Source organism: Vipera ursinii, assembly GCF_947247035.1.
Source record: "Vipera ursinii genome assembly, chromosome: 2".
Classification (NCBI taxonomy): Eukaryota; Metazoa; Chordata; class Lepidosauria; order Squamata; family Viperidae; genus Vipera; species Vipera ursinii.
Window position 1 is genome coordinate 61,281,164 of NC_139513.1, and position 27,953 is coordinate 61,309,116.

Sequence of the window (27,953 nt, forward strand, 5' to 3'; positions counted from 1 at the left end):
GCAGGTGTTCCCTCAAATAACCCGGACCCAGGCCATGTAGGGCTTTATAGGTGATAACCAGCACCTTGAATTTCACCCGGAGGGCAACCGGAAGCCAATGCAGCTCGCGGAGTAGAGGTGTTACATGGGAGTATCGGGAAACCCCCATTACAACTCGCGCGGCCGCATTCTGCACCAGTTGAAGCCTCCGAGTGGTCTTCAAGGGCAGCCCCATGTAGAGAGCGTTACAGTAGTCCAAACGGGAGGTCACAAGCGCATGAGTAACTGTGCGTAGGGCGTCTCGGTCCAGATAGGGACGCAACTGGCGCACCAGGCGAACCTGTGCAAAAGCCCCCCTGGTCACGGCTCCTATATGGCACCTCTTCTGTGGAGATTGCAGATGACAAACCCTGAAAGAAGTCAGGGCCTGATCTGAACATTGCAAAGGGAAGATGGAAATCTCTCCATATCCAGATCTCACATATCAGACACAAACATAATATATGACCACTTACATATGTCAGTATACATGGTTGCAGTTTACGAAGGTGAGGGAAGCTTTTTTGAGACTCTATGAAGATGAAGCGCTGCTTTAGGTTGATGCACCTTGATGTCACATAGACTCAGGACACTAACTGGCAGATAGGTCAATGCTTGCATATTTAATCATTTGGAAACATTTGGTCCCAGAGTATGTTTTCATAACAACCACAGAAGTATAAATGCTAAGAGGAATAATAAAGTGCACTTCATATTGCAAAGTACTCATTATTTAAGAGATAATTAGATATAATTGCATTAGGAAAGCAACAGAAACAACACTTTTTAATCTTTCTTTTTTCTTTATGTATTTTGGACTCCATCATCCCAATCTTCACAACACTGAAGTGGGTAGTAAAAACTTACTTTGAAGGCAAAGATGGGAAGGCTACAATAAGAGCCTTGGTGGAGCAGTGGGCTAATGCCTCCTTAAGTAACACCAGCTGCCTGCAATTAGTGCAGGTTCGCATCCCACCAGGCTCAAGGTCGACTCAGCCTTCCGTCCTTCCGAGGTAGGTAGAATGAGGACCCAGATTGTTGGGGGCAATTAAGCTGACTTTGTAATAATGCCGCTTGGGCTGTGTGTGAAAGCCCTAATAAGCAGGCATATACATAGAATGAAGGCTACTGCTAAGCTTGTAAGCCGCCCTGAGTCTTCGGAGAAGGGCGGGATATAAATGGAATTAAAATTAAAAAAATAAAAAATTAATCGATATAATAAAGGCTTCGTATAGTTATCTGATATTTGAGTTACTCCAAATACAAATGAAATAGAGATCACTTTTTTATTTCATGCCAAATATACATATCATAATGACTTCTACTCTAAATCACTCTATCATTATGGACATCCACCCATAACCACAATGATCTCAAACAGGCAAAACATGCATTGTGACTGTAGCACAGTTCCACTCTTTCAGACTTGCATCAGGTCATCACACCCAAATATGTCAAAGATGAAGCTTCCATTCTAATGTCACAAAGCACATTTCATCCTTGGCCCCCGTATGGATATCTATGGCCTTACTATTTGTTCATATTTCAGAAAACATTAAATAATATTTTCAATAAATTATTCAGTGATTACAGCTTGAATTGTCCCACAAACTGGTTTATATTTTTTTCATTCTGTAAGCATTTGCAAGATATTTGGATATTACCTAATGAGGCAGAGTTAATGCATATCTTGATAAGACTGAGCAAAATATACTTGTGAGAATCTAATGGGTAAATATACTGTCAGGCTTGCAATATTGGATTTTGATACTTCGGAGACATTATGCAAAGCCCTAACTCTCCTGAAAAGGTTCAAACACTTAGAAAGATGAAAGAAATGTGGCTGGAGTAAATAAAAGTAGCAATGAGTACACCATTGCAAGGTCTTAAGGACCAGGAACAAATCTTCATGGGAAGAAACAATCTATATGGTCACTAAGAGGGAACAGTTGCTGGAATTGGGTATGTGTAGTTTAATGAAGAGAAGGGCGAGGGGTGACATGATAGCAGTGTTCCAATATCTCAGGGGCTGCCATAAAGAAGAGGGAGTCAAGCTATTCTCCAAAGCACCTGAAGGCAGGACAAGAAGCAACGGATGGAAACTAGTCAAGGAGAGAAGAAACCTAGAACTAAGGAGAAACTTCCTGACAGTTAGAACAACTAACCAGTGGAACAACCTGCCTCCAGAAGTGGTGAATGCTCCAACACTGGAAGTTTTTAAGAAGAGACTGGCCAGCCACTTGTCTGAAATGGTATAGGGTTTCCTGCCTGAGCAGGGGGTTGGACTAGATGACCTCCAAGGTCCCTTCCAAATAATAATAATAATAATAATAATAATTATTATTATTATTATTATTATTATTATTATTATTATTATTATTATTATTATTAAGAGTCAATATCAATTTCATGGTATGTAATCAATCAAAATTATTCTGTGGTCAGTATTAATTTTGAAATCTTAAGCTGTGCGCAGCGAAGCAGTTGAGGGGTTCGGGACTCCATGCCTTCCAGCTGAGTTTCTTCCTGTTAGCGGACCCTAAATGGGCCAGAAGCCACCCTGGAGAGGTGACAATGAAGGAAGGAAATCCCAAGGACCTCAGAGAGACGGCAGTCGACCTGATTGGTTCAGGAGAACCCTTCCAGAAACCAACAGGAGAAAGGCTATCTTAACTTCAGGGTCTAGCCCAAGCTGCAAGCAACTGAAGTCAAAAGCACTATTTTAAGCTGATTGTAAACAGTGTGTTTGAATCTGGGTAAGAACATCAATTTTCTCTATCCTACCTATCAATTTTCCTGAAGGGAGAAAAAAAATTCTCAAGAAGCAAAAACAAAAAAAACAAAAAAACAACCCTCCGAATGTGAAGGAGGGTGTGTTTTTTTGCCCCACCCTTTTGCTAATGCAAGCGGCAAATCGAACCTTTTATGGTGGACTAAAATTTAAAAAATGAACCAGTGCTGACACCTACTGGTGGATGAGGATTATGACAGCTAGCTATGGCTTGCATGTAGCACTTGGTAAAATCTGGAAAAAAACTACCGTAATCTCTACTTGTGACCTTCAAAACTTTAACAGTAGAGAACAGCTGTGACAAAAAAAAGAAAATAATCTGGGCTGTAGATAAAGTGAAACTTACAAACTTTAGGGAACAAAAAAAGAACTTTTCTGAAGTCTCTGGATTAAATGATGGGGCCTATCAGAGAGAATATTTAAAAAAAGAAACACTTATTTGAAAATAGCTAAAGAAATAGAAATTTTTTTGAAATGAATTTGACTTTAAGAGGGAGGAGCCCCTCAAGTAATATAGTGCTTTCTTTTTCTTTCCCCTTTTTCTTTTATTGTTGGATATGAGTAATATAAAAGAGTTGGAATGGTTTATATAAAGGAAATGTTTTAGATATCTAAAAGTGATTGACTTTAAGAAAATTATAAATGGATTAAAATGGTTTGACTAAGAGTTAAAAGACTAAAGGATTAGGTTTATTAAAGGGAATATTTTAAGATTAAATACATTTTCAATTATGGTAAAAAAGAACATTTTTTTTGAAATAAATATGTGTTAGCTTATAGGAAATAGGGATTTTAAGTAGTATTCTATCTTTTTATTTTATTCTTTTTCTTATTCTCATTCTTCTTTCTCGTTTTAGTCTTATTTATTTCTTAAGAAAGGTAAAAGTATTGGGTTGGTTTACATGAAAAAAATAGATTTATATATTTAAATGTAATTAACTCAGAAAATCTTAACCAGTAAAAATGTTTAGAACACTGTGGGAAAAACAAATATAAACAACAACTGTAAACAGGATATATGATGAGACAACCAGAATGACTAGATAGAGAAGGAATACTATGTTGTTGTGATTATTATTTGTAGAAATATTAGAAAATTTTTATACTTATCATTTATTAAAACAATAAGAATTGTATTAACTTAAGGTTGGTAAAAGAGAACACTATGGGGAAAACAGGAAATCATGTAAAGTTATTATGTGGATTATAGATTATAGAATTTAATCATTAGTGAATGTTTGCTAAATGGAAACCCATTTAGCAAACCAAATATTAAGGTGATTGTGTTAAAAAAATAATAAAACACATTTTTTTAAAAAAATGAAATCTTAAATATGGTTAAGATCTGGAAGAAAAGGTTTCACACATAAGAAATCAGACCTTGAGATGCAGTAACTAAGCTGTATTGCAGTTTTTTGCCAGACACTACCTTTACAAAGAATAATATAATCAGATAAAATATTTTTCAAGTTTAAATCAGGTTAATTGCTCAGTTTACTTTTAAGCCAATATATATGTCTAACCACATGTGGAACTCAACAATTTATCTATAATGTGATCGGGTTGTTGTTTTTTTTAAAAAAAAAACCTGTCGTGCTCTTAACCAGAATAGTGGAGACAGACTGCTCAAGCAAAGCACTAATGAAATTCTTATCAGCTAGATAAATTGTACATCTGGCCTATGCTCTGAAATAGAGGCAAACAGCCAAACTGCTTAGCTAAGTAACTTTTAAAAATTATTTCCTACCCATGATGCTCTGCAATTGAGTAAAATTCAGGGTTGTTTTTTTTTTAAACCACACCAAAGGTTTAAAATGGTCCAAGTGTAAGCTGGTTTGTATTAGCAAGGATGCCACATAGATTCAGCAGAATATCTTGCCTTATAAAATGATCCTCCACAGGTATCGCTTTCATCTGATCCACATAAATCACCTTCTCTGGCAGCAATCATGCCAGCAATGCAGCTATTCTCTTTTAAGTACGAGGCACAGCACTGCTTTTGAGCAATTCTGCAACAAATAAAAAAGATATTGCTTTCAATGCACAGGCTGTTACTGGTGAATACTCTTATATAGTGAATATGGAAGGCATAGGACACAAGCAGCATATGTTTAAAATATATCATCTCAAATTTAAATGAATATTTATACCAAGTCTTACAACTGGCAGTTTATGCTCTTTCTATTTATATCATTTTGCTTAACATAAACTACCTAGCAGATACCATGTCATACAAGTCATACAGCTGGCAGTTTATGCTCTTTCTATACCAAGTCATACAACTGACAGATTATGTTCTTTATAGTTATATCATTGTGCTTAAAATAAGCTACCTTGCAGGTGGTTAGGCTTCTCGGAACAAACGGAATGGAGCACAACAAAAGAAACTTGTAACTAAATATAGCAGGAAGGTGCTATATACGAGTACAATCAGATTTGTGTAAGCATAAAAATGACAGTGGCTAGCACTAAAAATGAAGAAGAAATCAAACCTATACAAAACTAATACTGAGTTTTGCAGATATACCTCCTTATATCTCCTTAAGCTATAACCCAAACACGTACCATTTACATTTTATGATAAAGTTCATAGATACAAAAAAAGGAACAGAGAAAATAATACATTCAAGAACTTCTATTTGGTCTGAACAAAAGTTTATTCATTATATTCAAGAAAAGTACATGAATAAAAATTATTAAATTCAGGGAAATTCCTTGGGAAAATGATTTCATTATGAAGTTGCACACAAAAACAACAACATGGATGCCATAGTTTGGTTCAGATTTTTAATGCAGTTTTTAACCTTTAAAACAATGGAAATTTCAAGTTAAAAATACCTTATGTATCACTACGCCCAACCATATTTGTTTGTTGTGACTTTAGCTCAGTTCATCATTTATACATTTTGCTATAAAAGTATTGCATCTGCTTCCCCCTCCCCACAATATTCAGTAGTATTTGTAAAAAGAGGAAGTATGGAATCAAAAAGAGAGAGAGAGAGAGAGAAAGCTGCATTTCTCAATTTCTTGTCCATAAAACCAATTTTATTATTTCTTCATATTTATACTTGGCTAAAATTCATTTACTTATTTCTACACAAGCCATGCAAACTTGGTGCACTGCAACATATCCAGCATGTTATTATTTAGGTGGTGCAAACAGTTCAAAGAGGCACTCTGCTCACAACTACGTTTTCCCACTACATATTACAATGCTATATATCCAAAAATATTTGCCTAACCAAAGTTTTAAGTTGGCTTTGCCAACTTAAAATATTAATCATGATTCGACCAAGGCTACATATTGCCACAACAGCAAAGATGTATCAAGGAATTGCTAAATTGGCTGGAATCTTTTAGTTCTGAATTTGTTTCAAAGTATCTGATCCAAAAGTGCAAAACTGTATTACTTTGTGATAAAAACATGATTCCGAACATTTCAAAAAATTCTGAGTAAAATAGATTATCTAGATTTATTTTCAGTCTGACTATAAATCCAGAACTTCCAGTTCAGGTGATATATACCAGAACTCGGGCAATTGAGTAAAAATTGCAAGGAAATCCTGTCAATCAAGATACCCTTCTCAATAAGTCCCAAAGGTGCTTTTTTCCCATGAGGCAACTGGACTTTCTTGTTTTTATTTTAAGATGTTTCGCTTCTCATCCAAGAAGCTTCTTCAGCTCTGATTGGATAGTGGAGAAGGGCAGGATTTATAATCCTTGCAGACAGCTGGTCTGCATGACCTGAATGGCTGAAAATCTCCATAGACACTTACCTTCTCAATAAGCTTCTTGGAATGCCTTTGGGAGGCAAACTTTGTAGTGGCTCTTGTTGAGGAAGGGGGATTCTGAAAATAGTACTGTGAAATTTCTATTTAATGCCATGCTTGCTGATCTGGTCTTCCAAATCACTGAACAATATGGAATTTTGATTTTTCTTTCTTTCTGGGATCTATTATTTTGGTTCAACTTGTATGCAGAAATTGCCCAAATTTTTTCTCTTTTTTTGACAAGCACAAGAAGGCTGTTTATTAAAACAAAACAGAGATTTGATAGTTATGTTTGCACTTCCAGTGAAGAAGTGCACTGGACAAAAGCATCAATTCCTTGAATTTATATGGTATGGAAATATCTTTGGAAGCTACAAGTGTCAGCTATAGTACTGTTTCAGTAGCTTTGCTGGCTGTTAATTTGCAGCAGTCCAGTGCAGTATAAACTGCTGGTTATGAATATAAAATTTACAGGACTTGAGAGGAGGCTATTTGAATAACAAAACTCTGTCCCAGGAAGGAAGGTATATTTGACAGAAATGTGAGAAGAGACTTTCTCAGTAGTTTATTTCAATTTACAGGAAGTTGGCCTAAAATTAATTAATTTTACATTTCATGTAACCTACGCATATTCCAAAGGACTCTGAGCAATATACAACAAAACCCAAATCAAAATCAAAAAGTGTAATAACAGATAAATCCAGCTACCCCCCCCCAAAAAAAAAAAACCAGAAAAAGGCAAGAGGAAACCCATAAAACCAAAGTAAGGCTCACATTCAGCTGGAACCAAAATAATATTGAAATAAAATACCTTTAACCTTTTTCTGGAATTTCAGCGAAGTGGGAATGCACATTTTACTGGAGAAGCAATATTCCAGAAGGTGGAACTACCACAGAAAAGACCTATAGTAAAATGCTTTGATTCAAGCATGCTTTTGGCACATATATTCTGGTCAAGCTACTGAAATGGGTCAATGTCACTTCGTTATAGGCCAATTTGGTCTCTGGTATTCAATAAGCGTTTATATTGTATTAGCTTCAGTGCATCTTCTTTACTGTCTTTCAGATATTCTTCCAATGCCCTTTTTTCTTCTTCAACTGTTTGGTGTACTTAACAACCTACCTATTTTCCTTGTTAAGTAGAGTCTGTCAACATTATTACATGGATAAAGGGCATGATTCAATGTCATTATTTTTCTGGTATTCCTATTCAGGACTTTTCATTCTTCTTGAGCCAAGTCCACTATTCCAGTTGTATATCTGGAATTGCCCAGGAGTTAACTCCCTTGATGGTGTTTTCTCCACTGAGTTTAAACTTTAGGATCTTCACTGTCATGATGTATTCACTTCTATTCTGTTTTTTTTTATTACCGTGTGCTTGATGTTGTCATCTTGAAGAATGCCCAGATATTTGTAATGATCTGAGGAAAAAAGATTAGCCCCACTTTGACACTCTTTTGCAAGGCCCTGAAGACATGCCAATGGGCCTGAGGACTCCAGAGTGGCTGGTTCAATTGTTGTAACCAGGGGGTTGGGGGTTTATTGGTTTTTTACTGGAATTTTATCTTTGTAAGCTGCTCATAGTCACCATGAGTGAATTGGCAGCCGTATAAATTTTCTTACTAGATAAATAAATGAATAAAATCTTCATCCAGGGTGTTTCAATTCCTCCAGTTTTACTAATCTTTCCCTTTTTGATGGAAGAGTGACACATTTGTCCAATCCATATTCCATTGCAATATTTGGCTGTAAATAGCATACATTTGGACAGAATTGAGCAGACATTCCATTTTAGATGGTGTTTTTCCACACAGCTGCAAAATTATCCATGTAAAAGAAGTGAGGTAGCCTGGCAGATGTTTTTGATGTTTGAAAATCATGGCTTGTTCAGGATTCTTGACAGAGGAATCAGTACAATGACAAACAACAATGACAACAATAGATGATAATGTAATTAAAATTATTTGCTGTGTAAATAAGGTGAAAATGTCCCAGAAAAGAAAAAAATATCTGGAGCTGAAAATCATAAGTACAAAGCTCAACTCGAAGAAAAAAAGAAACAAGAAAGTGCCTCTTTGAAATTTCTAATAAAATTGGAAGATGAGCCAAAACATAGAAGGTGCCAGAAAGTGATTTTGCTTAGGGCACCAAAATGTCTAGACTCTAGGGCCTGCTTGCTAGCAATCTCCTATGGCTGCAACAACCTTGATCTTCTTTAGGGTGAATTGAACTTTTTCTGTCTCTGGAAATCTGAGCTAGCTAGATAGTTCCCATATCCTGTCATTTTCCTCCCTGCATATCAATTTGTATGCCAAAATCATCCTGAATTCTGTATATGTTCAGCAGCCCAAGACTGCCAAATGGCATCTTTATTCACAAGTCATTTTATTTCTTCTTCACTTTAAAGCTCAACACCGCTAACTCCCTGCCAGATTCTTAGCACTGAAACTGTGTATGTATGTGTCCAAGCTCTTTTCCTACCTCAAGTTATCACAAATAGTTTGTATGGTTGGAAGATCACATGACAGAATGGCAGATGGTATTTATTCTCTCCATTCTGTCACAGTATGGAATGCCATGTTTTTATCACAAGACACTTTTTTTTGTAAAGTCACAATATAAAGATTAGCTATGTTTTGGAAATTATGTTACAGTGAGTTGCTTTGAAATTAATAGAATTTTATGACTATGAATTCAGCCTGACACTGGCATATGCAATGAAAATAAAGATCCATTAAAATACTACACCTTTTTATTCAGGGAGCATTTTAAATGTGAACTTCAACAATTTAATTTCTCAATGTGTTAGCTTGGTTTTTTGTTTTTTTTCTTCACAGCTAGAATAATTAGATTTCTTTTTCTTTACTGGAATACCTCTACTGCTTTAGATCAAGAGTTCTGTTCCTTCATATATCTTCAATAGTGCACTCACTATTAGAATAGAATAACAGAGTTGAAAGGGACCTTGGAGGTCTTCTAGTCCAACCCCCTCCTCAGGCAGAAAACCCTATATCATTTCAGACAAGTGGTTGTCTGATCTCTTCTTAAAAACTTCCAGTGTTGGAGTATTCACAACTTCTGAAGGCAAGTTGTTCCACTGATTAATTGTTCTAACTGTCAGGAAATTTCTCCTTAGTTCTAGGTTGCTTCTCTACTTGATTAGTTTCCATCCGTTGCTTCTTGTCCTGCCTACAAGTGCTTTGGAGAATAGCTTGACTCCCTCTTCTTTGCAGCAGCCCATGAGATATTGAACACTGCTATCATGTAACCCCTCATCCTTCTCTTCATAAAACTAGACATACACAATTCCATCAACCGTTCCTTAGCCTCCAGTCCCCTAATCATCTTTGATGCTCTTCTCTGTACTCTTTATAGTGTCTCAACATCTTTTTTTACATCGTGATGACCAAAACTGGATGCAGTATTCCAAGTGTGGCCTTACCAAGGCAATAATAAAGTGGTATTAACACTTCATGTGATCTTGATTCTATCTCTTTGTTAATGCAGCCTAGAATTGTGTTGTCATTTTGGGCAGCTGCAGCACACTTAGAGATATATGAAGGAACTGAACTCTTAATCTGCAAACAGTCATATGGGTGACAGAATACACAATGGGGGACTCCTTGGTGCTCTCTGAGCTTGATTCTTTGCTTGCAGACATTTTGATACCAATGTCATGGTTCTGATAGATGAGACCAGTAAAAGCAGAACTCCAAGGCAAGAGATTTCCTTTAAGAACATGTTTATTGGCTACAAAGTATCAGCACAGTCAAAAGTGAAACCAAGTCTGTTATTCCCTCCCAAGCGTTACAATGTTACAAAGTTAAATTTCCCACCCCAGCACTATGTAATTATCCATATTTCCCAATAGAATACTTTGGCTGGCTTTCTAACAGAAGGCTCAGAACACCAAAAGTCAGGCAGCTATGACCTTGGTTCCCACAGGACAAATTATTTAGTCTAACCTTAAAAGCACTCATCCCCCCTCTCAGTACTGTGGCAACTGAAAACAAAGCAAAAATGGCTTCAGCCAAGATCGCTGCAGTGTTGACAACCAGACTTCTTCAGTGCCAAAGGGAGTGGAACTTGCACTATATTTACTGTATATACAGTAGCTTGCCCTGTCAGTGTTGGTGAGGGCCACTATGTTCGGTTATTTAGACTGAGCTTTGTGTAAGAGCATCACATTGAGAGGGCACCAGCAAAGTACAGAGAATCAGTGGCACTTTCCTTATTTACTTACTTACCATATTTCTATTTCAGCCCATCCCACCAAAAAGTGACTCTAGGTGGCTTAAAATAAAAATAATTTTAAAATCAAAATATTAAAACAAATACAATCAAAAGGCATCATAGTTGAGAGTTGTTGGGTTTGGGATAAAAGAACAACAACAACAAAAAAGAGTGGTCTACCACTTCCAGTGGAGAAAGTCCTCAGCTTGTTTATGAAAAAATTGTTTGTAAGCAAGGTGGCACAGGGAGCATGAACTCTCTCCATTTCAGGGACATCTTTTTAAAATTTGCACAAAAGAATTCTGTGCCTTCACAACAGCCCTGCCATGACAACTAGTGTTTTGTAAAGGATGCAGATAGTTGCATTGGGAAAAAACATTATTCATGGAAGTCTGATAATACATAATCTCTTCTAGAGTTGTGATAATAGATGTGAATAGATTTTGAGAAATCTGAAATTCTAGAATGAAGCATTTAAGTATTTCCTTGACATTAAATCCACATTTATTAGAAAATGCCTGAAAAGCTCCATCATCATCATCATCATCGCAATATATATGACAGTAGTATTATCTATGGAATATACTTCAACCTGACATAAAGAACATAAAGTTGATTATATTATAGTGTGCAGGATATTTGTAAACTCAAATTTGTGTGTGTGTGTGTGTGTGTGTGTTTGAAAAAACTTTTATTTTACATACCTGCAAATATCACCACCTGTTCCACTTACTGGAATTTCCATACATTCATTGTTATCAATGGCCCATTGTTGTCCAGCAGCACAGCAAGTTTCAATTAAATCTTTTGCTGAATCTGAAAAATAGCAGTTATATACATGAAATGTGTTTGGGACATCAGAGCAGATGATCACTCCTTTCGATTCCCTTTCCTCCATCCTTGATTTCTTGGATGTAACAATCCTTCTGTAAATCTTGGATGTAACAATCCTTCTGTAAACAATTAGAATTCCATGAACCCTGAGCATGCTCAATCAACATTATGCATATATGTTTGGATAAACACTTCTTACCTAGCCTATATCATAGATATCATGGTAAAGAATAGCAAAGGAATAAACATTAGTAATTTTTCATAATACGCATGTCCCAACAATGAGAGAGCCTCTTAGAAAAGAACCACTTAGTTGATTTAAATACTTGGGTGAGTGGCACTCTCTCAAATTACTGAGGTTCTATATTAACACTTTGAATTAAGACTGGAAGCTTAGACTTCAATTCCCTCCCCAAAACTTGGGGTTCTCATTCAAGTCCACTGATGCCTTTCTCTTGTAGTGAGTTCAGTGCCAGATAGTGATGAAAGCTACTTAAAATTAGATTGAGCCTGATTCTTGCTTCCTCTTGCTCCCCAGATGATGAACTCTAGAGATGACTAATGTAGATACACAATGATGTACTACAGTAGACTTTAACAATCTGATTAACTATAATTTAGGCTTCAAATATTGCACAAATTCAAGAGAATAAATTCTATTGAAAATGTCTAATTTCTAAATAGACACAGCATCAGCCTCCTGTTTTAAAAAGGGTATCATCCACTCACAAGAAATAGGGATCAGCAGACTAGATAGATAGATAGATAGATAGATAGATAGATAGATAGATAGATAGATAGATAGATAGATAGATAGATAGATAGATGATATAGATAGATAGATAGATAGATAGATATAGATCTCCAAATGAACATAGTGAGAACTGTGTTCAGTGACCCCATAATGTTGGCTGACTGCTGAACAGGAGAGGGAACAAAAATGGGGAAACAATATATTATATCTTGGAAAAAGGATGAATAGATGATAGCAATCCACACTGCAGTATTTTGTTTCAGACTCCATTTACATGTAGTACATACCACACATAGCATGTAATATAGCTAAGGTATTAGACCAAGACTAAAGAGTTTTAAAGTTGTATTCAGGTAGAGAAATTCATCAGATGCTTTTTAGTTAATAACTTACTCTTTCAGCCCAACCTGTCTCAGAGGATTGAGACAGTGATGATAAAATTGGAGAAAGAAATACTATATGAAACTGCCTTGAAAAACAGGATGAAAATGAGAATTAAAATCTAACAAAGGCTTTGACATTTTTAGTCAATGCATTTTTGCAGTATACATGCTATCCCCTGTACCCTCTAAAACAAAATTGGATATTTATTTCCATCTACATAGACTTCCAATAGTTTTTTTAAATGGTGCTTGGAAAATCAGATTTCTGACAGCACACAAGAAAAGAAATTATGCCACAGCAGACAATGTTGTCAACAGTAGCACAGGAAACATTTCAGATTCAAAACTTTCAGAAAGCAACCGTTTTTAAAAGCTGATTTCTTTTTTCAAAAGTATCAGTCAACATGATTGAAGAACAGTGATATTTCTTTCTCAGAACAGTTTTATTTGCAAATTGACCTAGAAAGCTTCACAAATTTTTTGAAGCATATTTGTGAAACTTTTCAGGTCATTTTACAAATAAAACCTAGTTGAATTAACCTGTTTTATCTAATGATACCAATAATATACTGACCTAATATTGTCCAGCTAATATAATATACTTACCCAGTATTGTCCAACTATTTAAGAATGATTTGCCTTTTTAAAAATCATTGTCCAAAAATATTACATAAGGCATCACTGTCAAATATTAATTGAAAAGGAAATTCTCATGGGGCAATGAAGTCCTCTAATCTATTGAAATCTGAACTTTGCTGATCTATAGACTTTCTGTGCTCAGGCTAAATACAGAAGTTTAATAGGATATATTGAGTAGTTTATGGCCCATAATTTGAGGCATACTAAATTAGCTATCCAGCTGCAGAAATGCATGAAGCTGATGAGCCACTCAAGAGTTCAATCTATCAGTAAAACTGGTATAAATACCATATTAACATTCAAGGTAAACCAAGACAAGTATATGCACATAACACTTCCAAATATCAATGAGGTATTAATGAAAGGCTAATTAGCACCACCAAGTAGAACAACAAATTACGGCTGACAAACATTAATTCACAATTCAGCACATTTTGATGCTGAAGATGAATTTAACAGTCATTCTAAATATTCTATGGCATTAATGTCTGAAACCATAGGATACCTAGGTTTAGAGAATGTAGCCCTACAGTCAGTGATAAATTTGCTCCTAGTGCTAGATTTCATCAAAATATTTGCATTTTTTAAAAAAAAAATCCCTACAGTTTTAATTTCTGCTCCAATGAAAAACCTGGAAATAGAAAAAAAAGTATGTTCTGAATCTAACAAGTACAAAATAAGAAGCTTATGAAAAATAACAGAGAGTGAAATAGAGATCAGTTTTTCCCCCTCTCTGAATGGCAGATGAAAGTCCTTCTGCACACACTTATAAATAAAATGGAAGGGGGCAAGGACTCATCAGGTCTTCTCTAGCTTGAAGCCTTTTCTGAAATAAGTGAAAACACTTTAATTGGTTTACCATTTAGGAATTAAGGAGAAATTTGAAAAAAAATTATTAGAAAGCAGAATTTAAGCACAGTGCTTAAATTACCTTGTCTAATTTATTGCTATGAAAATATTCTACTCTAAACTATCTCTGAAATGGAATGTTGTGACGGGAGATATTACTTGGTAGGAGCCAAGAGAAAGAAGACCAAGGATGTCTAAATCATCCTGATCACCTAATCATTTTTGTTCCCATACTGGATTTTTTATTTGCATTCTGAAGCAGAATACACATAAAACAAAAATATGTTTCCCTAAGGTTTACTTTTCCAAACTTAAGATTAACATTGTTGAATTAAACTGGATCTTTTCCATCATGAGACTATTCACCGTACACTGTGATGCAGAAAACTGAACATTGGATTGGCAACAGACATGGAATAGGAGGATGAAGGAATATTATGTGATTTCAGCACCTTGAGTTATTGATAAAAATAATAAAGGTGGGATACACATAAATAAATGAATAAAATCACATCTAAGTCCTAAAATCAAATCTGGTTGGATTTCTTCTTCAAACATCTCTCCCCCCCTCCCCAAATATCCAGATAATTCTAACGTTCAAGCATTTGAATCAAACACTCAAATTTAGGGATAGGGCAAAATTTAATGGCTTAATAATTGTAAAGTTCTGTGTTCAATCAACCTTAACTAATGATGATTATTGGACCCGCCCTCAAAATGTTCTTAATAATACCATGAAAATGAGTTGCCATTGTCAGTCATCTTTTGGGATATGTTTTTGACTTTCTGGTCCAGTTCACAGCTCTGGACTTTCTTGCTGGTTTCTCATCCAAATGTTAGCTAGGCCTGAATTTTTTTAGCTTCTGAGATCAGCTTAGGTCACTATGTGTTACCTTCTAGTTGAAAGATCATGACGTGGTACTGAAATAATTAAATTGTATATGATTCTAGCATGGAGTACTATATCAACAACACAATCAAGTGACTGGATCAAATATAAATGCTAAAAATCTGTTATATTCAAAAAAATAAGTGTTTGAAGTTGTAGAAGTAAAAATAGTTTAAACAAATCAGATAGTTTAGTTTGTCAGTGGCCCTGGACTGAATTGCATCTGGAGAGTGTTTTCCTTGATATTTCTTTCCATTCATTAGTAGATCTTTCAAATCTTCAGTGATTGTATTTCCCATCTATTTGTAAGCAACTACTATTATTATAACCAGTATCTTGTGCTTTTTAAGTTGTATGACTAACATTGAAGAGCTTCAACATTTTAGAGATTTGAGGTTGGGGTTCTGGTAACATATTATGGATGCTTTCACAAATCAGCCATCACCTGTTGCAAAGTGCCACTTTCATAAAATGCTAGCTGTTGTGTACTGGGTTCATTGCGCAGGAATGAAGATGAGGCAAGTGAGTTCAGCAAAGATCATGGTTTATTGCTTGCAGGATCTGAACTAGAGAACAGGGCTGCAGATGCAGCAATTTATACCCTGGCCCCTAGGCGGCAGCCAATAGGTTTGAAGCAACCTATTGCCGCCCTAGGGGCAACCAATAGCAGCTCTGGAGACTGGTTGTCTGAGGAGCTGGGAGCCGTTAGCTAGCTTCCCTGCTCAAACAGCCTTCCAGCAATTACCACGTGGTGTTCCCCCAATAAAGCAAGCCCAATACATTACACCCCTCCCCTCTAGAATCCATCCATCCCTAGGGGTGGGATTTTTATAAATGGACTTCAATTTTTAATCTGTATTAATTTATTATGGGCATTGTTTAATCACATTTTAATAATTTTTAATTTTTGTATCTAGTTTTTATGTATTGCCCTGTTCACCGCCCTGAGTCCTCCGGGAGAAGGGCGGTATATAAATTAAATAAATAAATGAATAAATAAATAAATAAATAAATAGAACAAACAACATTAACAGAAGTAATTACAGCAATACAATTTACAAAGGGTTAACAATCGTGTGAAAACAGGTTTCCTCTTAGCAGCTCAATAAGGCACTTACAACATCATAGCTTCATTGTTCAGACAATCTTGTAGGTCAGCAGGCAGCGCAAGAGGTACATACAACATTATAGCTTTATTATTTCAGGACATAATCTTGCAGATAAGCAGGAGGTTTGCGAGCCCTTGTGGAACGCCTGGGGGACCCAGGCACTTCCTGGCCTACCAGCTTGCCCACCGGGCTGGGTAGACCAGTGTCTCTCAGTTCAAGCAGTTCAGGATGGCTTGGTGCTCTCTGGCTGGCCTTTCCAGGTTGGCCCACCCCAGAGTCAGTTTGTTCAGCAGAGTTAGCACAGTGTTGCACTTCTGGGCTTCCCTCCTCTACGGCCAACTCCCCGTTGCTTTGGTTGTTTAAGCCTTCAGAGTCTATGCACGGATCGGCCTGGCTGCCAGTTTGCGGCTCCAGGTAAGGACTTATGACAAAGTCCTCGCTTAGTGGCCGTTCTGGGAAATGCTTCCTAAGCTGATCGATGTGGTGCCAGACAACTTGCCCACCCTCATAAGAGAGAGGGCCTGACATTTTAGTGATTTTTCCTGGCACCCACAAATTCTCATGCCCATAGTTCCTGGCCCACACCCCGTCGCCCACTTGCAGCCCCCTCAGGGGTTTTGGTTGAGAAGCTTCTGTTGCCACCTGGTCTGGGTGCAACCTGTCCAGTTTCGTGATCAATCGCCTCCCCCAGCGCAAATCTGCTGGGCTTTTCCCTGTAGCTGTGCATGGCGTGGAATGTTGGCAAAGCAAAAGATCTGCCAGTCTGTGGTGCCAGTCCCCAGTCACTATATGCTTCAGTGATTCTTTTGTGGTGCAATCCATGCATTCAGCTTGACCATTAGTAGAAGGGTGAAACAGGGCCGATGTTGCATGCCTAATTAGGTTCACTCTCAGAAATGCCTGAAATTCTGCCACAGTAAATTGGGCTCCGTTGTCGGATACTATGACGTCTGGCAGCCCAAGCGTGGCAAAGAGTTTCTTAAGCACCTGGATGGTCCTGGCAGTAGTCATGTTTGCAACTGGTATTACTTCAAGCCATTTAGAGTGGCTGTTGACCACTATAAGGAAGAGCTGTCCCTGAAAGGGCCCAGCGAAGTCTATGTGAATTCTAGACCAGGGAGTGTGAGTCTCCTCCCACCTGTGAACTGGAGCATGCAGTATTTCAGGCCTTGATTGCTGGGCATGTATAACATCCATGCACCTGGGCCTCAAAGGCCTTATCTAATCCTGGCCACCATAAGTAGCTTCTATCTAAAGCTTTCATACAGTGGCCTTCATGCAGTGATTGTAAAACCCTGTCTCTTAGTGAGGTAGGAACTATGACCCTGTTCCCCCAAAGAATACAACACTTGTGAGCTGATAGCTCATGTCGTCTTGTAAAATAACTCTGAAATTCAGGTCCTGGGCTTTTATCCAACCACCCTGTGTGTACCCAAGAAAGCACTCTACTCAGTATCTTGTCAGCCGCCGTTTCTGCAGCTATGTCCCCTGCGTGGAGGGGAAACTCTGGCAAGTCCTGAATGGACAAAACACGGGCTGCTGGGGCTGGATCTGGTTCGATTTGTGGTAGTGGAAGCCTGCTCAGGCCGTCTGCATGGCCCATCTCTTTGCCGGGTTTGTGACTCAGCTTATACATATAAGCCGATAAAAAAATAGACCATCTCAGCATCCTAGGGGTGTCTGTTTGTCTGTAGTGAAGAACCCCAATAGCGGTTTGTGGTCTGTGAAGACCATGAAGTCCCTGCCATATAAGTAGTCGTGGAATTTTTTAACTCCAGCTACAATGGCCAATGCCTCTTGTCAATTTGAGCAGAATTATGCTCAGCAGAGGACAGTGTCCTTGAATAAAAAGCAATGGGAACTTGAGTTCCATCTTTCTCTAAGTGACTCAAGACTGCACCCACCCTGTATGGGGACGTGTCACACGCTAAGCAAACTGGTTTAGACTCCTTGAAATGAGTGATAGTGGAACTGACTGACAGAAGTGTCTTCAGGTCCTGCAAACTTTTTTCGTGAATGCTAGTCCATGTAAGGGCCCATGTAAGTTCCTGGGGCTGAATCAAATATGACTGCGAATTCCTCGTAAACTGTCACTAGACTCACGACTTGTGTCTGGTTGATTCCGGTTATTTGGATGCCTAGCGCATCGAACCAATCAAGTCCAATTAGGCTCATTCTCTGACCCCCTACTACGACAACATCCAGGTACCCTGAAAACCCCTTAAATTTAACAGCCAAGGTGGCTTCACCCTTGACTGCAACTCTGGCATTCTGAAAATCTGTTAGAATTATGTCAGAGGGCCTCAGCTTAGTGCATCCCTTAATGCGACTACAAACAAAATTAAATGTTTCAAGGGAAATAATTGAAATAGCGGAGCCTGTGTCCAGCTCCATCTTACAGGGGACCCCTTGCAGCTCCACCTGAAGTCTATACTAGGGCTTAATCGGGCGGCGGGCCCTGGTACGGCAGAAGTTTCTGTGGCTTGAGCAAAACCCCATGCTGTATGGCCCCGGGCCCCCAGTACCTCTCCTGGTTGGATCTTCCAACTGGTGTTTCACTGGCCAGTCCCTCTGGCGACCTCTGCAGATGGATGCAATGTGGCCAGTTTTTCCGTAGGCCCAGCACATGGCTGTCTGGAACCTGCAGTCCAAGCATTGGTGGTGGCTGCCACAACCTGGACATCTAGGCAAGGGATGTGCCTTGTAAGTAGTCTCTTGTTGCTTGCTGCTGCAGTGCTGTTGGTCGGGTTGTCTGTGCAACTTGTCGACTTCAGTGTCTTCTTCGGGGCTTTCTGTGAGTTCTGTGTCCTCGTGGTGGACGGCTTCTTTGCGTTGCATTGTTTTGGCTCCTCTGGCAGCTTCGTCCACCATGACTTCCTTCTGGGCATCTGAAAATGATAGGACCTCTCTGGCAAATAGTTTCTGTTGTAGCTCTCGGTTGCAGAGGCCACAGACAAGCCGGTCTCGAAGTCTCTCTTCGACATCTGAGAATTGGCACAGGCGTGCGGCCTGCCTCAAGGCCATGATGTACTCAGATGTGGTCTCTCCTGGTTGCTGTATTCTTTGCTCGAAGGCGTAGCACCATGCAATCACCGACATCTTTGGTTGGAAATGTTCTCCAAGCTTCTTCTTCAATTCTGTGTAGGAGACGGACTCCAACGGTGTTGGCGCGAACAGGTTCTCTGCTAGATCAAACGTCGCTGAGCCGCACACACAGAGTAGTGTGGCGGCCTTCAGTCCGTCCTCTGCGACCTGGTTCACCCAAAGATAGTTCTCGACCTGGGACAGGTACGAGGGCCATCCTTCTGGTTGCTTGATGGTAAATTCTTGCAGCCTTCTGACCTTGGGCATTCTGCTGGTCTTTGCGGCTGGGTCTCAGCGTCTTCGAATCCTGCCTCTCCATTGCCCAGGGACTGGTTCTCTGAGTGCGTGGTCACTAGCGTGGCTTAGCTAGCTGACCGTAGGTGAGGGAATTGCTTTTCCTGCCAGGCATGCACTGCCTCTCCCCTAGTGACTTTCAGCTTCAACGGAGAAGCAAGATCCCATCCTCATTGCCAGTGTTGTGTACTGGGTTCGTTGCGCAGGAATGAAGATGAGGCGAGTGAGTTCAGTAAAGATCATGATTTATTGCTTGCAGGATCTGAACTAGAGAACAGGGCTGGCTGCACATGCAGCAATTTATACCCTGGCCCCTAGGCGACGGCCAATAGGTTTGAAGCAACCTATTGCCGCCCTAGGGGCAACCAATAGCAGTGCTGGAGACTGGTTCTCTGAGGAGCTGGGAGCCATTAGCTAGCTTCCCTGCTCAAACAGCCTTCCAGCAATTACCATGTGGTGTTCCCCCAACAAAGCAAGCCCAATACATTACACTAGCTACACTTATTCTAGTGCAGATCCCCAATCCTACATGCCCCATATAATCCTGCATGACTTTCTCCTTTGGAAAGGTGGGCATACTTCCAGAGAAAGCCTTGATCTGTAGTTATTCATCCTTGGTTATTTTTGAAAGCAAAGTTCTAAAATCCATATGGGATCTAGAGTCATTCTTGAGTATAAAGTTAATGGAGGCTGTTACTTCATTTTGTAATATATAGGATCCTGGGCACCAAATTCCAGATTGCAGGTTTAACATGGAGACAAAAAGACAAATGCCTTGGTTGGAACTTTGGTTATGTAACCCTCATACAAGTATTTATGTACCAATTTCCTTTTCACAATTTTTTTCTCCCTTTCTATAAGTTTCTCATGGTATATCTTTCAAAATTCATGCTTTCATACATTGCTTCCTCCTAGAATCAGTCTTGTAGATCTTTGCTCTGCTTCCAGTAATAGGATCTTTTAAATTAATCTGTGTTCAATAAATAATTCATCTATGCTTAGCTTTTTAAATTAAATTAAATTTAAATTAAAATCTGGAGTGCCAAAATGGGACACATAGATGTATCTCCTTATCTCATGTGCAGAATAGAATAAGCACCAGGCTGTATTATCTGATTGTCTTGTTCCTAAAACAAATGAACATTTAATCTTCTCTTGGACTATGGTGATGAATACTTTGAATTATCTGGAACAGAGGTCAGCTAATTTAGAAGCTTAGTTTATATTTTCATGACACAATGGTTTTTAATGCTAACCTTGAATGGAAAAGAAGGAAAGCTTTGCAGATACTCAAAAGTCCTTCAATTTTGAAACCTCTCTTCTATCCTCAGGTTTAAAAATACCATATTTCAAGCATAACTCAATTCCTGGTGATTTCACCCACATTATTTGCTTTATATTTCCTACTGCTATCTTTGGGGATGTTGTTATCACTTTTATAGTCAAACTATAGTCACGGTACTTTTGGAGATTTCCTATTCAATTATGAACAGGTATTTGAGTGAGAGACAATACATGAGAAATAATTCATCTTCATTCCTTTAGGACTTACATTGGCAGAGCAACTACATCACCACTGGCTTTGCAACAAAGATTTCTGCTTATAGAGGTCCATTCACACATACTGCTAAATTGGTTCCAGATAAGATGGGGCCAGTAGAAGGGATCCTGCAACCTCACTTCCTTTTTTTAACCTGTGGCCTATGAAAACAACTTCTGAATGTTTTTAAAATGGGATGAAAAAACAATGTATGAAGTCAAATCCTTATGTTTGTGGTTCATTGTTATTTATGCTTAGTTTTCATGCCACTAACAATGGCATTCATTCTGACCAAGAACATCAAACCTCTAGTTTATATTTGAGTCATAGTTCATTCTAAGTAGCAATGAGGTTTAGATACACTTTCTGTTATAATAATAATAATAATAATAATAATAATAATAATAATAATAATAATAATAATAATAATAATAATAATAATAATAATAATAATAAGAAGAAGAAGAAGAAGAAGAAGAAGAAGAAGAAGAAGAAGAAGAAGAAGAAGAAGAAGAAGAAGAAGTTGGAAGGGACCTTGGAGGTCATGTAGTCCAACCCCCTGCTCAGGCAGGAAACCCTATACTATTTCAGGCAAATGGCTGTCCAGTCTCCTCTTAAAAACTTCCAGTGTTGGAGCATTCACCACTTCTAGAGGCAGGTTGTTCCACTAGTTAATTTTTCTAACTGTCAGGAAGTTTCTCCTTAGTTCTAGGTTGCTTCTCTCCTTGACTAGTTTCCATCCGTTGCTTCTTGTCCTGCTTTCAGGTGCTTTGGAGAATAGCTTGACTCCCTCTTCTTTGTGGCAGCCCCTGAGATATTGGAACACTGCTATCATGTCACCCCTCACCCTTTTCTTCGTTAAACTACACATACCCAATTCCAGCAACTGTTCCCTATATGTTTTAGCCTCCAGTCCCCTAATAATCTTTGTTGCCCTTCTCTGTACCCTTTCTAGAGTCTCAACATCTTTTTTACATCGTGGTGACCAAAACTAGATGCAGTATTCCAGGTGTGGCCTTACCAAAGCATTGTAAAGTGGTATTAGTACTTCACGTGATCTTGATTCTATCCCTCTGTTAATGCAACCTAGCACTGTGTTGGCTTTTTTGGCAGCTGCAGCACACTGCTGGCTCATATTGAAGTGATTGTCTACTAGGACTCCGAGATCCCTCTCACAGTTACTACTATTGAGCAAGGTACCACCTATACTATACCTGTGCATTTGATTTTTCCTGCCTGAATGTAGAACCTTACTTTTTTCACCATTGAATTTCATTTGAATCTAATTTCATGAATCTAAGATGGCGGACGTGCGGGCGGATCTGTTTGAGTGAGCTCTGCAAGTCTCAGAAAATAGGTGTCCTAGGAGCCCCCCAGGGGTGCTCGCACCCTCTGGGTTGGGGGATAGTGAGTGCAATTGCTTAGGCAGCTGAAGGACGAAGGTTTTCGACTTTCCCTCCCGTTAGCTGCCAGCTCTGCCGTTTTTTCGACTGGAGGCTGGTGGCGCCTACCTGCTCCCGCGGGCGTTTTTCGGGCCGTTTTCGCGGGCCTGGTGGTTGCGGCGGCCGGCGGCTTCGGCAGCGGCGTCTTCGGCGGTGGCGGACCCGGCGTTCACGGGAGGTTCCTAGCTGCTGGCGGCCTTGGCGGAGGCGTTTCAGGCCGTTCCGGGCCGCTTCTGTGTCCGGCTCGGTCTTTCGCGGCTCTCCCTCGGCTGTGGCGACGGCGGCGTTTTGGTATGTTCCGGAGACGACGGGGACGGCGGCGGCGGCGGCGTTCTCCGGGGCCGTTTTGGGCCTGCCTTTCCATCGACCGTTCGCTGGGCATCCTCGGCGGTTGTGGAGCCGGCCTTCGGATGGTCCCTCGCCTCTGTCGGTCCCGGTGGAGGCGTTTCGGGCCGTTCGGGCCGCTTCAGTGGTCGGCATGGTCTCCCTCGGCTGTGGTGGCAGCGGCGTTCCTGGCTCGCTTGGATTGCGACGGGGATGGCGGCGGCGGCGGCGGCGGCGTTGTGCCGGGGCCGCCTTAGGCCTCCCTCTCCACCGATTGTTTATTCTCGGCTCCATCAGCGTCCTGGCGGCGGCAGCAATGGCGGCGGCGTCTGCAACAACGCTCCGGTGGTGGCGGTGGCCCTGGTGGCTCAGCGGCGACGCTGTAATCAACTTATTGTTTCCTCTGCTTGCTTTGTTTTTTCTGGATGGCCTGGTACTCTTACTTCTGTTGGTGGCCTCGAGGGTCCCTGGGCTAGCCGGTTAATCCCGGTGGACCCCAGTGGAGCCCAATGGTCCTTTGAAAGATCTATATTTCCCGTGATACCAGTTGTGACTCTGGCTGGTCCCATTGGATTTGTGGACCCAAAAGAACTAGATAATTTGGAAGACCCCAATGACTGCAGAATTGGCCATGATCAACTTTTTCGAAGGACAGAGCAGCGAAGGATTTGGCCACCTAGCAGTGCAGACTTTGATGATGTAATATATGATTCCATCCCTGCCTTCGGACTGTTCTCTATTGCCATTCACATATCGGCCCCAAAGGATTCAGAGTTCCCTGGGTACTGGCCACAGTGAGAGGGTGGCCTGAACTTCATCTGCTGCCCCTAGAGGTGAGAGCTCTAGGGGACATGCTGTACCCAGGATGGATGTTTCGGACCATTCCCCCCCTGGTATAGGCTTTCCAACCGTCGTGAGAGGGCGGTGGTTGGCCTGTCCTGGGGTGACACCCAGCTGAGTGGCAGCGGCTGGGTGGAGGCTCGGGACTTCTATTTGCTCTCTGTTTGGTTCCTCCTTAAATCAACTGATTATGGACTGCCTATATCTGGACTGCTTTATGCCTTGTTTTAGGTACTCCTCTACGGACTTGCTCGCCCTCAGGGGTGCTCCCCCTTCCTGGAGGCGGCCCGCCTTTCCAGCCGAGTATAATCTCGAGGAAGGTCCCATCTATTGGGATCCTGAGAGATGGCCGGGCACGGCTATGGGCCTCCGACGTAAACCTAATAGGAGGTCCTTGATCTGTTTTTTGTCAAAAATTTTTTGGGGGTTAGGGAGGAGGGAGGGTTCTTTTTTTGGTGGTTTGGACGAGGGGGGCAGTCCAACTACCTTTGTTCAGGCTAGTGCTGAGGCTGATCGCGGAGGGGAGGAGCGGGGGTCGGCTGCTTCTGGGGCTCCAGGGCCAGTCGTGGGATTGTCCATTCCCACGACGATAGGGAATGGCAGCAGGTGTAGGAACAGAGGGCCGTATCGGTCTCAGGGAAGGCCTCTCCGCTGTTTACAAGCGGTGAGGCACTCCGACCCTCTGGTTCCGCCCCGAGGTCCCGGGAGTGAGGATGAGCAGCCTCCTGAGCTCCGGCTGGTGTATTTGAATGCCAGGTCGGTCATTAATAAGGCTCCTCTCGTTCGAGACTTGGTCGAGGGTGAGCAGGCTGACCTGGCTTGCATCACGGAGACCTGGTTGGGCCCAGAGGGCGGTGTACCTCTGGTTGATCTTTGCCCACCAGGTTTCCGGGTGCTGCACCGGCCTCGGGCTCAGGGTAGGGGTGGGGGAGTGGCTGTTGTTGTGAGGGAGACCTTGTGTCCGCGGGAGGCCACCGTTCCCCAGACAGTCGGGTGTGAGTCTCTCTTTTTGAGATGCGGCCCTGGTGCGCAGTTGGGCTTGCTGCTGGTGTACCTTTCGCCTAGTCACGCAGCAGCAGCCCTGCCTGAGCTGCTTGATGTCCTCTCTGGGCTGGTGGTTGAGTTCCCGAAACTTATAGTTTTGGGGGACTTCAACCTACCATCGCTGGGAGGATCATCTGAGTTGGCTCGGGAGTTCATGGCTTCCATGACGGCCATGGACCTGACGCAAGTAATTACGGGACCGACTCATGAAGGAGGCCACACCCTTGACCTTGTTTTCTTGTCTGGACGGTGGTTAGATGATCTTGGTGGGGGCTCTCCAATTATTATGCCCCTGTCATGGACCGATCATCATCTCCTGCGGCTGGTCTTCCGTTTTGCCACCCCCCGCCGTGGGGGTTTGGAACCACTCAAATGGTACCGCCCCAGACGCTTAATGGATCCTCAGAGGTTCCAGGCGGCGCTGGGGTCCCCACCTGCCTCCCTCGCTCACAGCTCGGCCGAGGCCTTAGTGGAAGCCTGGGAAAGGACGGCCACTGAGGCCCTTGACCGAGTTGTACCCTTGCGGCCCCTGACCCGGTGCAGATCCCGTCGGGCTCCATGGTTTTCTGCGGAGCTCCGGGAGATGAAGCGTCGGAGACGGGGCCTAGAGAGCGGTTGGAGGGCCAGCCGATCCGAACCCGACCGATTGCGACTAAGAGCCTATATTAGGTCTTATCTCGCTGCAATTAGGGAGGCGAGGTCCAACCACTTCGCCACCCTTATTGCGTCCGCAGATAATCGCCCGGCTGCCCTGTTTAGGGTGACTCGCTCCCTCCTAAATCAGGAGGTGAGGGAGGATCCCTTGCAGGGACGTGCCGAGGAGTTTAACCAACATCTGTCGGACAAAATCGCTCGGATTCGGACCGGTTTGGATTCTGACTGGGCAGAGTCTGACGATCAGGACACGGGTGGTCTTGTCGATATCATCTGGGAGGAGTTTGATTCTGTGACTCCGGAGGAAGTGGACAGGATCATGGGGAGGCTGAGCACCACCACATGTTTACTGGACCCGTGCCCTTCCTGGCTGGTTTATGCAGCCCGGGAGAGGACACGCAGCTGGTTCCAGGCAGTTATATCGGCTTCTTTGAGTGAGGGTATCTTCCCCGCCGTCTTGAAGGAGGCGGTGGTGAGGCCTCTCCTCAAGAAGCCTGCCTTGGACCCAGCTGTATTGAACAACTTTCGTCCTGTCTCCAACCTTCGCTTTCTTGCGAAGGTTGTTGAGAGTGTGGTGGCGCATCAGCTCCCTCTGGTCCTGGATGAAGCGGATTATCTAGACCCGTACCAATCGGGTTTCAGGCCCGGGCACAGCACGGAGACGGCATTGGTCGCGCTGGTGAATGATCTCTGGAGGGCTCGAGACAGGGGGCATTCCTCTGTCTTAGTCCTATTAGACCTCTCGGCGGCTTTCGATACCATCGACCATGGTATCTTGCTGCGGCGTCTCAGGGGACTGGGAGTGGGAGGCACAGTTTTACAGTGGTTCTCCTCCTATCTCTTGGGACGTTCGCAGTCGGTGTTGGCAGGGGGGCAGAGGTCGACCGCGAGGTCTCTCATTTGTGGAGTTCCTCAGGGGTCGGTCCTCTCGCCTCTCCTGTTCAACATCTACATGAAGCCGCTGGGTGAGATCATTCGTGGCTTTGGAGTTGGGTATCATCAGTATGCTGATGATACCCAACTTTTCTTTTCGACCCCAAACCACCCCAGTGATGCCCTCAACGTGATGTCCCGTTGCCTGGAGGCGGTTCGGGTCTGGATGGGGAGGAACAGACTCCAGCTCAACCCCGACAAGACTGAGTGGCTTTGCATACCTTCATCCCGGGTTTACTCGGACATTCCATCTCTAGCTATGGGGGGTGAATCATTACCCCCCGTAGATAGGGCTCGCAACTTGGGGGTCCTCCTAGATTCACGGCTCACCTTGGAAGATCATATAGGAGCCGTGACTAGGGGGGCCTTCGCACAGGTTCGCCTGGTGCGTCAGTTGCGGCCCTATCTTAGCCGGGATGATCTATGCACAGTCACTCATGCGCTCGTGTCCTCTCGTCTGGACTACTGCAACGCTCTCTACATGGGGTTGCCCTTGAGGACCACTCGGAAGCTCCAACTGGTACAGAATGCAGCCGCGAGAGTGGTGTTGGGAGTCTCCCGATACTCCCACGTTACACCTCTGCTCCGTGAGCTGCATTGGTTGCCAGTTGCCTTCCGGGTGAGATTCAAGGTACTGGTAACGGTATTCAAAGCACTCCATGGCATGGGGCCGGAGTACCTCAGGGAACATCTGCTGCCGGCATCAAGCTCCCTGCGCCCTGTGCGTTCCCACAGAGAGGGCCTCCTCAGGGTGCCACCGATCAGAGAATGTCGATTGGTGGCCCCCAGGGGGAGATCCTTCTCTGTGGGCGCTCCGGAGCTGTGGAATCAGCTACCGGTAGAGCTCCGGACGGCGCCCGATCTTCGCTCCTTTCGTCGCGATCTTAAGACATTTCTGTTTGTACAAGCCGGCCTAGCCTGAGGGGGAGTATTGGGGTTGTTTTATCTCTCGCTTTTTAATTTTTTTGGGGGTTTTTAGCGTTGTATTTATATTGTTCTTAACTAGGGCTATTGTTTAATCCTGTTTTAATGTTTGTATTCGCTATTTTATTCTGCCCTGTGAACCGCCCTGAGTCCTCAGGGAGAAGGGCGGTATATAAGTGTTATTAAATTAAATAAATTAAATTAAATTAAATTTTGTTAGATAGCGCCCAGTATTTGAGTCTGTCCAGATCCTCCTGTATTTTAAGCCTATCTTCTGGAGTATTGGCTATTCCTGCCAGCTTGGTGTCGTCTGCAAATTTGATGAGTTCCCCATCTATCCCCTGATCCAAATCGTTGATGAAGATGTTGAACAGCCCTGGGACACCCCACTACACACTTCCTTCCATGTAGATGCAGTTCCATTGAGGACCACACGCTGAGTACGGCCTGTCAGCCAGCTACGAATCCATCTGGTGGTGATGCTATCTAACCCACATTTTTCTATCTTATCAAGTAGTAGGTTATGATCTACTTTATCAAATGCCTTACTGAAGTCCAAGTAAATTATATCCACAGCATTCCTCTGGTCCACTAGTTCTGTCACT

General features: G+C 41.9%; 1 protein-coding gene across 1 annotated transcript in view; it reads right to left on the reverse strand.

Annotated features, from left to right (window-relative positions):
* The window catches only part of FBLN2 (fibulin 2), a gene marked incomplete at its 3' end in the record, with an annotated part of 141,267 nt that overhangs the window by 63,731 nt on the left and 49,583 nt on the right, over window positions 1–27,953 (reverse strand). Inside the window, exons 2-3 of the mRNA XM_083351712.1 lie at window positions 11,517–11,628; window positions 4,689–4,818 (exon numbers count right to left, since the gene is read on the reverse strand). Of these exons, the coding sequence (XP_083207838.1) occupies window positions 4,689–4,818; window positions 11,517–11,628 (242 nt within the window). The remainder of the gene's footprint in view (window positions 1–4,688; window positions 4,819–11,516; window positions 11,629–27,953) is intronic.